Here is a 14,596-nt window from a genome sequence, read left to right on the forward strand (position 1 = left end):
CAATTATCGTCCTCCTAATTTCTTATATCTCGCGCCAAAGGAATACATTTAACTTGTTAATGGTTTTCTCGTAGAACCAAACAAACTAAAGAAGAAGTTGCTTTAAGCACTGTATAAGCTCTCCGCTATTTCTTCGTTCAATACGCGAATATTCATTTTGTGATTGCTACAAGATAATTATAAGCAATTATCCAATAACTTTGCTACATCTTCTCGATATATATTTTTTATTTACATTTTTTCTTAAAGAATATTTCATCATTTCTACGTCAAATTGTTTGTATAAATAATTATACTAAATAATTATAATATTTTATAAATAATTTTACTAAAATTATATTTATTCATCTTTTGACTGAATTATTTAGAAATGTAACATATTTTTATAATACAACAAGAATTCTTCCAACTTTAATATCGATTATCATGACGTTATAAAAGTGTAGGAAATATTTTTGCATTTACAGAGATATACACGCGAATATTTCATTGCTCCTCTTCGAATCTCATTTGCTGCGAAAAGGAAAAATTTATCTGTTCGTTAGTAATGCGATTCGTACGCTCGTATCCGAATAGTCGCGGCGCAGAACGAAATGAAATTTGCACAAATGTATCACGCAGAAGCATTCTCCGAGATCTTCGGAGTTCAGTGGCGACAATGGCCATTGTCATCTCGATGTGTACGCCTCGTGCAAGAGGCAGCTCCTCGATCGCGTTCGCGGCATCCCTTTATCGCGATCCTAAAACGGAGAACTTTAGCATTGAGAGAGCATCTGCTTCAAGTAACGATCATTAAAATGCAGACATCTAGCATTAAAGACGAGCCATCAAGAACTTGAGAAACTCCAGTAAAGATCCTCGCTACTGTCCATTTCTGTTATCCTTGTGAATCGGGTGACCTCTTTTTCGACAGCTATATAGTTATCAGTAATTCGAATATTGAGGATTCTAATTAACTGTTTTATAATTAAAAACTATTTTACATTGCAAAACTTGTCTTTGAAGTGGCTATGAATAGTAATTGCTTTAAAATATTATTAATTATTTAGCTTATTCAAATTATACGAATGGTCAATGATGCTTATTAGAGTTTCTGATTCATTTATAATATGTACTCTGTACATACATATATATATATATGTATGTACAGAGTACATATTATAAATGAATGTTTATATCAGAAACTCTAATAGGAGTCTAATAGGAGTATATATATATATATATATATATATATATATATATATAGAAAGATTAATGTTGTAATGTTATGTTAATAATATATGTATCATTATCCCTTGATTGATCACATCTCGACGTCCGCAAACGATTGACTTCTTTCGACGACGGCGTCGCAGGTGTCGACAGAATCGTCGACGGAACGATGACAGACGTAATTCAATTAACAACGACGACGAAGAACTCCTCCAGCTAGACCCGGTTTAATAGACTCGCTCTCGGCGAGAGAGGTCAGCCTTCAGAAAGTTTCTAATTGGGTGCTGGCCGACTCGAGCCGCGCTAGAACGTATTACCATTTTAAACTTACTGCCAGTGACGGTGACGTAGCCGTAAAATATATGCAAATGTCAATATGGTCGATGCAAAACTAGTTGAAATATATGGCAACTGGCAAAACATATCGAGGAAATGGTCATACACACAACACCATGTGCTTTCATCAAAATTTATAAAAGAGCGTAATAGTCTCCAAGGCGACAAGTGAATTACTAATGCGTAAATTTGCGTTTGTTTATATTGTAAAGCAGATGACGAAAATTGTGTCAAAAAAAGCAAACAGAAAAGATAAAAAATATATAAATAAGAAATTATAAATAAAATATATAAATAGAAATTATATTAATTATAAAAGAGAAAAATATATAATATGAAATTATGTTAATTAAAACAATTAAAGAAATTTTTTCTTGAACAACAATCAAAAATATTTTTAACACATATATAAAACAAACTTAAAGTCATAAAATTTTAACGCACGTCGGTTATAACTTATTATTATATAGCTTTTCTTTATATTATAATAACGTGAATGGTTCTGCATATTATAAGAGTTACTATATACGCAGTGAACATTCATAAATGGAATCAACGAGTAATGAAATGAGCAATGTTTCAGATTCTTTCCCGGCAGCAATATTAAACATCTGATATTAAATATTAAATGGCTGTCGTTCCGTCAAGATTGCTTTCGTGATCTCTTTTCCAGATATTTTATGCAATAAGGTACAATGTCAATATCTGCGTATTCTCTGGAATCGATTTTTATTATTCACGATTTTTATTATGCATGACTTAAACATTTCGAAATTAAAATTGAGATTAGTACAAAAAATGCCGTTGCACCCATTTGATCTTTAAAAATGTTTTCTTTATATTTTTTTTATCTAAGTCTTCAGAAATTTAATTAAAATATAATTACAATATAATATAATTAAATGTTATATTAATAGATAAGAGATTACTAAGGCTTTATATACGAAAGCAAATTTAAAGTTTTACCATTAAAAAAAATTGCCTCTTTCTTACTTACTTATTTATATTTATGAATTCGGAGCTCTTTCGATAATCTTATTATTTTACCATTAAAGTTTTAGGCCGAATGTTAATGCGTCAATTTCATTGAAAAATAAAATTAAAAAATAATATCTTATTAAATACTTATATATTTTTTTAAATAACATTTTTATTTTTAAAATCTGTTGTTTAGCAATTTAATATTGGATGTATAGTGCTTATTGTTAGAATTAAAATTTTTAGCACAATTAAAAAAATTTACGGAATATTACATCTCATTAATATAGTTTTTTAATAGACAAAGTTAAAAGCTGTTTCTTTTATAATAAATATCTTAATATTTTATTTAATGAATAATTTTATTCTTTAATGAACAGTACTTCTTTTCTGTACTTTAAAGGAGATGATACATTATATTACAATGTATTATATCATTCAAACAGAGAATACAAACAGTACTGATTATGTTGAGCCACTATGTTATCTTAGCAACAGCTTGGTCTCGTGTACAGTTGCACAGTAGGTATTTAATGCAACGACAATTCCCTTTGTAACTGTATTAGATTATATACTATCTTATATTCGACACACAGATGAATACATTCTCTCTAGGGCGTGTTAACAGATCCGATAATATCACCCTTGAGCCGTGGCTATGGAACTAACTATAGGTTTCATACGTATCTGATAGAATCTCATGAAATATGTGCGCGTTACACAGTTTACGTCAAGTTAAATTAATTCATATATATCTTGATTTTTTCATCTTCTTCTTTTGTTTGTATTAATTGATTCAAATCAAGAAAAACAATGAGTTTTAATTTGCAAATAGACAAAGTTGAATGACGAATATATCGTTTTAATTTTTAAGTTGTATTATTTTATAATACATAATTTTGTATATATATTATTAACAATTATTAATCTGCACATTTAAAAAAAACTATTTTTTTTTTTTTTTTTTTTTTTAAAAAAAAATATTTTTAAAAGATATAAATTCATTACACAGTATAGAACATAATGTAATATAATACCGCAGTTAATTAACGATGATTATACAAATTACATCTAAGATGTCCAATGTCATCTCGAGCCAAGTCGATACCTTATCTCACTTTACGATTAAATAGCCTTTCTGATCAAAGGCTCAAGCACTATATTACTGAATTAGTTAACGTCAAGTCTCAAAGAGAGTTCAGAGTTCGTGGTCACGCCTACATGTTACCTAAGCACACGGCGTCTGGTCTTATCACGAGACAGCCGGACCTTCAATATTAGAGAGCACCTATAATCTTAGAGTAACTGGATAATATATACTTTAAAATATTTGTAAAAGAAAATTTGCAGTTTAACAATAAAGTACATACATATAGTGTAATAATATTAATTTTTTAGTTAAAGAACTTAATTGTCGAAAAAGAAAGCTTGGTTATCATTATCAATGTTTTTATTATATTATTGTTTTTATTTATTTTATATATATATGTATATATATATATATATATATATATATATATATAAATAATACAATTATTGTTTTCGTATCAGTAATTAATTATAAGTATCAGGCGCTGATTTCTCAAAAAATCTATTGAGAAAAGTTTCTTTTCAAGTGTTATACGAATCATCGTAATATTTTGTGGAATAAAAATCAAAAATTCAATTCCTGAAATTCTTCTTTTAATCGTGAAACAAGAGCGCGCGCACACACACACACATGTATATATATATATATATATATATATATATAGCGTTGAAAAGTTTTACATCACGAGCTCGAGACAATTCAGTCTTGACCCTACGGAGACTATTAACGCTAAACATCCAATCTCATCTCGACTTCCTAATAACGCTTTCGTTCCGAATCATCCCCTATGTGTCTACGGGAGCAGAGAAAACGGCTTTAGCATGCAAAGTATCTTAAACTTCTAAAGCGCCTTAAGCGTTCCGAGCATCTCCAACCTGAGTACTAGTAAAAAAAAATTGACCACATTTAAAGTACTTTAAAGTGGTAAAATGTCAGATTTTAGCTCACAGCATTGAATATACTCTTTAAATTCTGCTGTTTCAATTCCGCGGTCTGATATTACCCGGTCGTTTTTTTTTTTTTTTTTATTTAATTTTTGTAATAATCTGATATTTTGACAGAAAAATCGAGTTATTAAGATTGACATGTATAATAATTTATTTCGCACGGATTCAAAAACCTTTAATTAATCCTTACATTATTAGGGTCGCAACGGTAAGGGCTCAATCTTCGTGTGGGCGTCTGGAAACGGTGGTCGAGATCATGACAATTGCAACTGTGACGGCTACACCAACAGCATTTGGACTCTATCCATCAGTAGCGCGACCGAAAATGGCCTTGTGCCCTGGTATAGCGAGGCGTGCTCGTCGACTCTCGCTACCACTTACAGTTCAGGCTCTACTGGCGAGAAGCAGGTTGTCACTACGGATTTGCATCATCATTGTACGAGCAGCCACACAGGCACGTCGGCGTCGGCACCATTGGCGGCCGGTATTTGCGCCCTCGCCTTAGAAGCGAATAGAGATCTCACCTGGAGGGACATGCAACACATTGTGGTCAGAACTGCCAAACCTGCGAACCTGCAGGCACCTGATTGGGTGGTTAACGGTGTTGGTAGAAACGGTGAGAAACTCGCTTATTTCTTGATAAATAATAAATTATCTCTTCTAAAGAATTGTCATAAAAACAAAGAAATTCTTAGAATTATTAGCAAAGTTACGTGATGATATGTAAGTAAAATTAAATCATCATTTCAATTTTAAAGAAAGGAAATTTAGAAGTAATTGATAAACATTTACATTTTTTATTAAAATACTTTAATTTATCTATAATCACACAATCTATTTAATAAATCTATTTAATAAATTGATAATTATATATATTAATTCAGATATATCTACTTATTGTTAGTTAGTACCATTAATTGAAATAAAAAATCGGTTAACTATGTCAGAGTTGCATTTTATGTCTGACAGTGAGCCATAGCTTCGGTTACGGTCTGATGGACGCCACTGCCATGGTACGTTTAGCGAGAAGATGGAGAACCGTTCCAGAGCAACACAAATGCGAAGTATCGGCGCCACACACAGGCAGGTAAGTGCTCGTAAATTGCGTTGTTAAATAAATGAGAGCAATTTCAAAATCAGTGTGTCTTATTGCAAGTATCGATACGTTAATGAAATAAAAGATGTGACGATTGGATGGAAAATTATCGATCTTGAAAAAAATATTCTAAAATGTGGAAAATCGAGATTTGATTCGACTGTGTATCACTATCTGTCTTTAAAGGAGTAAACACGTTGCTCGTAGATTACAAATTCATTCAAGCATTCGACTATCGTCAAACGAGCTTTATTCACTTGAAATTGTACTGAATCACGTGTAATACGTCACTTGTCGAGGATTGTAAGGAGTAAGAACAGATAGTATTTTGCATTAAATGGACACAATTTACATAGTTTATAACTTTGAAGTTAAAACAATTAAGTATAAAAATCTTTTACATTCAATTTAATGTACAATATTTATTAATTCATTTCCAAGTAATTATTTACTCTAACACGAATTTTCTAATATTTATTTGTATTTTAAAATAAAAGTTGTTTGAAAAGCATATATTATAATAATATTAATAATTATCTTGAGATAATTTAGAAATTTTTTAATTATTTAATTTATTGTAATATATACGTACAAACACTTTTACTTGTATAAAATAACGCAGATGATATAAATTTAACATAAATTCAGTATTGTAATGTATGAAGAATAACAACGATTTTCTTTCTATTTAACTTACTGTTACTGAAATAATATCGTGCTAAAAGCATATTCGAGAAGAGGCATAAATAAACACTTGACCGAGTTATTTGAGCGATGATTTAAAATCGGCAATAGTGTATTTATAAAAATGTATTCATGTAAAAATATACTTGCGAAGAATTTTTTGCACAAGCTTAACACTTGACCCGAATTTCGTCTACTTTCTAGGACAATACCTCCAAAGAGCCAATTGGTTCTCGACTTACATGTCAAGGAGTGTAGGGGCGTTAATTTCCTCGAGCATGTTCAGGTAAGTTGAGCACATCACTCACATGTGACATTGCTAATTAGAGGAATTCGTGTCTCGGTCATGAAACACACATACACACACACGACGAATAACAATTTTAAGAACAGTTTTCAAATTGTTTTTCTTTGACGTTGAATCGCTAGAATTTTTATCTTTCCTTCGAATAAAAATTGATCTATTTTTCATCACTGATACACTTGCTATTGTTTTACACTGTTTTTAGAAAAAATAAACTATAATATGTCAAATATTATTTCATTGTTGCACAAATTAACTTTTGATATATTAATGACTGTATCTACTAATGAAATGTAATTACTAGACCGTGTTTAAATCAGTTATTTTTATTATAAAGAAGTTAAAGTATAATATTAAAGAAGTTAATTCAATTAAGTTAAGTGTTCTTATACAATTATTAGTTTTACGACACAAAATTATCTCATAAATTCTACATCTTGTCCGTTTTTTAAATTAATTAATTAATTAGCAGAATTAGATAAATATATTAAATTATTAACGAAATACATGTAACATATATTTGAAAATTTTTTGATTTTCTATTTATGTGTATCAAGGTGTAACGAATTATACTAGTAATATGTACAAAGAATATACACATCATTTGTGATAATGACACAATGATTTGTCGCAGGCAAAGGTATCGCTGATGGCAGCGAGACGAGGAGATCTTCAGATACAGCTAACATCTCCTCAAGGCACGAAGAGCACTCTTCTCGCCAAGAGACCGCATGACGTTTCGAAGGCCGGCTTCAGCCAATGGCCATTCATGTCGGTGCACACGTGGGGAGAGAGACCGCACGGAACCTGGAAATTAGAAATTCACAATGAGGGTCGATATCTCGGTAAGTGAATCGCACGATATCATATTTTATTGTCGCGTAACCAGAAGAATTAACGATGACGAGTGATTTAATACATAATATTAATTGATAATATTGATTTGGACTTATCTGTCTTTAATATCTTGATTTTCATTGTTGTAATTCACATTAACTAAACAAATATTAAGCATATTAAAACCAGTTAATTAAATCATTGTTAGAACTAATACTGCTCAATCGAAAAATTATTTATTTGATTGAGTAATCCGTCGGAAAAATAAATAAATCATTAGCATATTAAAAAAAAAATTGTGCTCGTACAGAGTCTTTACATTTTCAAAGTTTCTCTAATCTGTATAAATCTTGAAATTTTGTTACTTTTAATCAATTAGATTAATGCAACTTACGATACATAAAAATTATTTATGGCATATATCAAAATATCAGGTTACAGTTTTTTTCAGATGTATAGAAAAATCTTTACTAAATAATTTTAATTAGAGAGCATTAAATGTAATATAAATTTATTTGATTCATATATATATATATGTTAAGAATTTTATGCTCTCTAATGTTATTAACCTGCTTTATAAAAAATGTTTTTCAATCATTATTTGAAATATACATGTCATTAGCAGATGAAATATTTAATAATATTATTGTCATACAAAAAAAGTGTTATACGCTCGCGTGAAGCATAATCTTAGATTAGAATGTCAAAGACAAACATCTTGGAGATTACGCCGACATTAGATTCAGCAACCAGAGATGCCGTTCGCTGATCTAAATTTCAAATAGAATTTCACCTTGTTCGTCGTAACAATAGTTTCCAAGTGTCCAAGCAGTGCCGTCATAAGGTCACGGTTACTGACTTCTCTGTCAGTTGCAGACTGCCGGTCGGAAGTGCCGACAAGAAACCAGCTGATATTGACATTTAGTAATTCTCACAAGTAAAACTACAATAAAACAACTCTATTTCTTTAATATACGATCAGGAAATTTCTCTTCCCACAATCGTAGAGATAAATCATAAAGAATTAATCCATTCATACGTGTGATATCAGGATGGAATAGTTTCCACATACCTAGCATTGCATGCACATTCTGCAATGCGAGTCGGTCGGCAGGATTCTCGTAGTTCGTGTCTAGGACGCCACAGGGAGGGCTCTTACGTAAGCCCCATGCGCACACGCGATTACCTAAGAAGGTGCATTATCCCCGGAGGTGGATAATTGCCGGTTTCAAGCAAAAGTACTCCTGCTTTACCCTTAACGCAGATAGCAGAGAGAAGCTTCGCGGCAGATCTCGAGTAAGGTACAAGCATTAAAACCACTTCGAACTGTTTCCTCGTCTGCTAATCAGGGTCGATGGTTACATAAATTTCCTTATGCGCCCCTAAAGCTATATAGCATGAGAGCTGTAAAGCGCATTCATTATTGCGTAAAGTCGTAGCCTGCGTTTCGAGAAGCGAGAATACCGCAGGATATTTCGGTCGCTCTTGAATCATCTCGCTGTTTTCAACCAGCGCAAATACTCCATAGACGTATCTCGCACTCGCCCATAAACGCGACGTATACGAACGAGAGAAATCTTCACTATTGCAGCTTTCTCGTTAATTCCCTTTAAGACGCTGAGGAACACGTGAATCTTATGCGACGACTATATCGAGCTATTATTCGTTTAACGACGGATCTGACCAACATGTTATCTTTTAATTTGTTCGATAGTTTTACCCGGTGCACTATGTTACAATAATATAATAACGCCAGCGTGAGCACCTCATCACATTTCTATCTCCCCCTTTAATCATGACGTTCGCTTTCTTTCCGCTGCATTCTTGGACGCATTCCGGATCAGGACGTGCTACTCTGCACGAATGGGCGCTGATCTTCTACGGTACTTCGACGCTACCCGATCGGACGGAATACGCTATTTACACTCCGGCTGGCATGAGTATACCCAGACGACCGTTGGTGAAACCGCGCGAGACCTCTTTCTCGAAGAATCAGAACGCCTCGACAAAGGGCAAGCAAACGCAACACAAGTCTGATAAATCCGGCAGCCTGAGCCCGCCTTACGTAGTGAACACGCAGATTCAGGCTCAGAGGAAGGGCAAAGCTCGTGGTCAGCATAAGAACGGCAAGTCGGCCAATCGACCAAGCCCTAAGCCCACCGCTCAGACCTTGCGAGGGCTCTCCGGGGTTAACAGAGGGCCTAATAACGTAGTCGGGGACATGCGTTTAGTCACGTCAAGACCGCGCGGTAGAAGTACACCGAGCCCGATTACCAGCACGGTGACTCAAGTCGTCGCGACGACGAAAACGCAGATCACGACGACGAATAAGCACAAAATCGTCGATCTTGCGACTTCCTCACCCCTTCAGAGAGGTCTGATCTTGTTGGAACCGCCAGCAAAAGCGGCCACAAACAAGGTTCCGGCAGTATTTCAGCAATATCCCAAGATCCAGCAGCTATATCCAGTTTATGGCGGAGCTCGTGGAATCGGCCAACAACATGCAACCAGAGCCAAAGGACTTGATTTGTTACAGGACGAGCAGTTCGATTCAAGGAACTTGCAACTGGACAAGGGTACTTAAATATTTTCGGAGGAGAGCCGGCGAGACGCGTCGATTGTTTAACGACGACGGTCGGAAGCTCGATTTATTATATTTATACATTAATTAATTATTTCGATTTAATCGGTTTTCCCTATAGTCAATATAAATTTTTAATCCTACAATTAAATTAAATTAGATATTTTAATAAAATTTAATGCGCTATATTAGAGGCATCTTTCATATGACTCTCTTCATACGTAATCACGTAGTAGATTTTAAATAGACGTAAGTTTTGAATTAAAAAAATTAGATATGAATGCCTACATAATTAGAATGTGATAATTTGTTCCGAGAAACGCAGAGTTGATGAAACATTTCGGCGAAAAAAATATAGCCTCGTGTACTCAGATAACCACAAACGCGCGCAGTGAGTAATGATAGCAATCTATATACGCTATTGTTAGCCAAGGGCAATATTTTGTTGGACAACAAAGAGAATCGTTTCACAGCTTCCGATCGTTTCGTATTCGCTTCCACGTGTCCGCCCGCGCTACCATACAAAGTACAGAAAGTAGAGATGCAGTATCGCGCAAAAGCCGAAGATTAAACGGATCTATTGGAATTTGGTTTTCGTATTCTGCCTTTTGCTGGACTTCTGTTTCGCTGATTGCGATCGTCCCGTGTGATCACCGTTATTTTCGTTTGTACACGAGCATATTATCTATAGTTATTAATATGTCGCACTTTAGACAAGCTTATTTCGTGTTATCCACGTTTGTATCCACTTTTATATTCACGTATTCTCCTATCTTGAATTCAGAATGTTCCGCGTGGAGTGCATGTTTTACGAAACGTAATGAGAATTTATTTTTTATGTAATTTACTCTCCTCTATTTAAAAATAAAAGAATTCTTGATATTTTTTTGTAATATTTTACTTTATCTCTAATATTTTTTATCAAATGCGCAAATTACTTTACGCGGAATATTTTGTATGTGTGTTGTAATATTTTTCTGTAGCTCGTTAGATATATAATAGGTAATGTCGTAAGTGAAATTTCATTGTTGTTTAATTTCCGTTACGTATTAGATAATTTAAAATACTATTGTTTGTGCTTAGATTGTAGAAATTATTAAATAGTTTATTTAATATCTGTAAGCAACCTTTGAAGATATTTGATTTTCAAAAACACTGCACTTTAAGGCATTTTATTTCCAATTATTATGAATAAAAGCAAATCTGTATAATTGTATGTACATTTGCATGATTTTAATACGCACGAGTGAAAAATAAATTTTAATACTCTCATTAAAATTTATCTTATTATCGACGTTTATATTTAGTGTCATTGTAATTTTAATAATACGATAAAATAAAATAATATTATAAAATAATATAATATTTAATTTTCACGTGTCAATAAAAGAAAAATTGTCAATTTCCTGTATGACTGCTATCAAAATTATTAATCATTTGATATAGTATTTTTTAAATTGTAAGTTATTCGTCATCGAATTAGCGTTCATTAAACTTCCGGAAGATCCCTTCTCTTCTAAGCGAGATATACAAAGAGATTTTGCATAGTTTCACTTGTTTTTGTATTAAACTTTTTTCATGTTGCTTTTTCCTACTGCTAATTGAAGTTCCTTACGAAAGCGATAGGTCGATAATAGGAAAACTTATCGAGACCGGTAACACGCGCTATAGCCTTCAATCTAAACTTTCAATGACTTGATTATCAATGAGTTTCGTATGCAGTCCTGAGCGCATCCGTGTGCGTCGGCTATTTAATGCATTGCGCGCATATACTACCGTATATTTATTATCTTTGTAGTATAAATCATTTCCTGCAGATTTTGTGCATTTCACATGTTTGTCTTCAAAAAACAAAAACGGAAAATTATAATATTTTTTAATGCTTAAGATATATCTCGTTCTCGTGTTATATGCCTAGTTTTTATGTCATCAAAAAAAGGAGAATGTTCAAGAAAAAATATACGGCAAATATTTTTTTTTATTAGACGCATTTTAATGTAAAATCCACTTAATATTAATATTATGTTAATGTTATTATTATTGCTTATTTTAAGAAATGTTTATATATATATATATATATATATATATATATATATATATATATATATATATATATATATATCTACACAGAAGGTGACAGTAATTCACTGGAAAATCATCTTTTCTAAAACAGCAGCGATTTAGTGAAAATTGCTCTCATAATGATGCTCGTCATTACGCATCGCGCTCGTTATCTCCTTTTAGAATTCTCGAATTTTAGATTATCAGATAACCGCAAATCGTTCAAAATTGCAACGTGACGAATGGTAGTGAAAACCGCTAATGCGTGCCGTGAAATGGAAAAGCCAACGCGATCAGACAAAGTCCATCATTGGCGATCGAGCAGCTCTCTCGTTCATCATCGTTACTAAATAATTTCCGCCGCGATTGGAAATTTTTTTTTACTCGCTTAACCCGATGATGGTTTCCGCTCTTAAGACATTATTATCACGGCTCGTCTGTTTTCAATACGCGCGCGCTAACGACCCTTCGAGTACAATGCCCTTACATCCTATTGTCTTACGGGTAGCCGACCACGTTCCCTCGATCGACTTTTGACATTTTTGTTTCCCTTGCACCCTTGCTTCTTCCCTCAGTTCAGTTCCCTCAACTCGATCGCCAGCAAATTTATTTTTTCTCGATATTTCCCGTAAAACGACTACCGTCCAATCGTCGCGATGCTTGACATTTTACAACCGTCTTGAGCCTCGTGCAACAGGAATATAAGGATACTTTAACGACGACTTTATTATAGCCGGTAGTTTACGTTTCCGGACAGCGATAAAAAAATAGTACACACGAGAGCAGTCTCGTCACGAGTCAACGACAAATTGAATTCGTTTTTTCACCGTTTTGATTTCCGCTCGCTCATACGCAACCCGTCTCTCGTCTCTATTTGCAAAATTAAATTTTTCTCATGAAATGATTTTATTTAAACCCGCATACTGTACGCTTTAGTTTTTTTTTCCTTATGCTGTTAATGAAATAAATTAGGTAATAATATTAACAATTTTATATTTACAAAAGTTAATCTACCTCTCAAAAGATTCATTTTATTTAGTCTTTAAATAAAATAATAAATAATAGAATATTTTGATATAAAAATAACGAATTTTTATTATCTAGAAAACAATGTTCTTATTTTATAATAAATTCTTTGAATTTATTTTTTGATTGGTATGTAAATTGCTGCGGCATATTATCATACAAACCAACTGACTGAGTAATTTAATGTCATCTTTTAATAACTGTTAGTCGAGAAGACAGGTTATTTAAAATTAGCTTCTATGTAGTGTGCGATGAAAACATACAGATGTATCTTACCCGACGTAAAAACGATAATCGTCTACGAGTTCTTACCGTCTTCTCATTGCAAAGTTCTCTTTACATTTTAATTTCGACGTATATATTTCGTTGTGTAAATATGCACGGAGACTCACTCTTGATTACTCAGTTATTTTTAACTCTTATTTAATCAAGACTCGCAACTTTCTCTCTTTCTTTCTCTTTGTTCCCACGAGCAAACTTAGGACAAAATTTTCCCTACGGCATCGTAACGCTTTATTAATTTCCCGACGGCGCCGTCGACGTTCTCGTCATCTCTTCCGCTGTCTCGCGTTCGTCTCTATCTCCTGAAACCTTTAATTTTACTGCTCCTTCACCTGTGCCGAGACCTTATGTTATATTTGCAGACAAGATCGAGAAATAATTTGCGAGAAAGTCAAAAGTACATCTTTCGACAGATATATAGATATAATAAAATACCGATGAAATAAAAATCATCTACCAAATCGAATAATAAATTATGTACGTTCCAATACCTATTAATTATGAATGAATGTTCCGTAAAACTTGTGCCATTTGCTTGAAAAATCACGCGTGTGATCTTTGTAATATTTTTGATATTGCACGAAAATAATACATTTATAATCTCCAATCTTTAGACCCTCGTCCATGGAAATGACTGCGAGATTTAAATGCGTAAAAGCTTGCATTTCCAGTCTCTGGAACCACAGTATGTATCATGTAAAATCAATTACGGTTGATTGCAATCATGTCTGCATGCGTGTATTTAACAGTAAGTAGTTATTATTTCATAATAAATGATATTTTCAGCAAACGATAAAACTTTCAGTTTAGTATCTTCAAGACTTGCATTTTTTTGTATTTTACCGTTTTTCTAGCCATATATATATATATATATATATATATATGTATACATCTTATGTTTTTTGTTGAACATTATGAGTGTTTAAAGGCTTAAAAAAATACTACAAACGAAAGAGAATGTACACATATTATTATATAGACAGAAGAATGTTGCAGAGGAAGCAACAAATTAGTAAGGCATTACGAGATGCGCTTTAGTTTCCTTTTCTTGTAGATACACATATATTTTTCCTTCTGTTTCTGATGTGTAGTCGAATCACAATCTTACGCACAATCTTTTAAACGTGATGATATTCATAATTCAACTATTAGCTTTAATCTC

General features: G+C 32.8%; 1 protein-coding gene across 5 annotated transcripts in view; it reads left to right on the top strand.

Annotated features, from left to right (window-relative positions):
• LOC140672209 (furin-like protease 1) overlaps positions 1-14,596 on the top strand; it is a 206,186-nt gene that overhangs the window by 172,198 nt on the left and 19,392 nt on the right. For 4 of the 5 annotated variants that reach the window (XM_072904129.1, XM_072904130.1, XM_072904128.1 and 1 more), the window contains exons 7-11: positions 4,762-5,179; positions 5,533-5,650; positions 6,548-6,629; positions 7,282-7,492; positions 9,329-10,060. In XM_072904129.1, the coding sequence (XP_072760230.1) occupies positions 4,762-5,179; positions 5,533-5,650; positions 6,548-6,629; positions 7,282-7,492; positions 9,329-10,060 (1,561 nt within the window). The remainder of the gene's footprint in view (positions 1-4,761; positions 5,180-5,532; positions 5,651-6,547; positions 6,630-7,281; positions 7,493-9,328; positions 10,061-14,596) is intronic. The other variant, XM_072904133.1, reaches the window with a different exon arrangement.

This window comes from Anoplolepis gracilipes, chromosome 13 (genome assembly GCF_047496725.1).
Source record: "Anoplolepis gracilipes chromosome 13, ASM4749672v1, whole genome shotgun sequence".
NCBI lineage: Eukaryota > Metazoa > Arthropoda > Insecta > Hymenoptera > Formicidae > Anoplolepis > Anoplolepis gracilipes.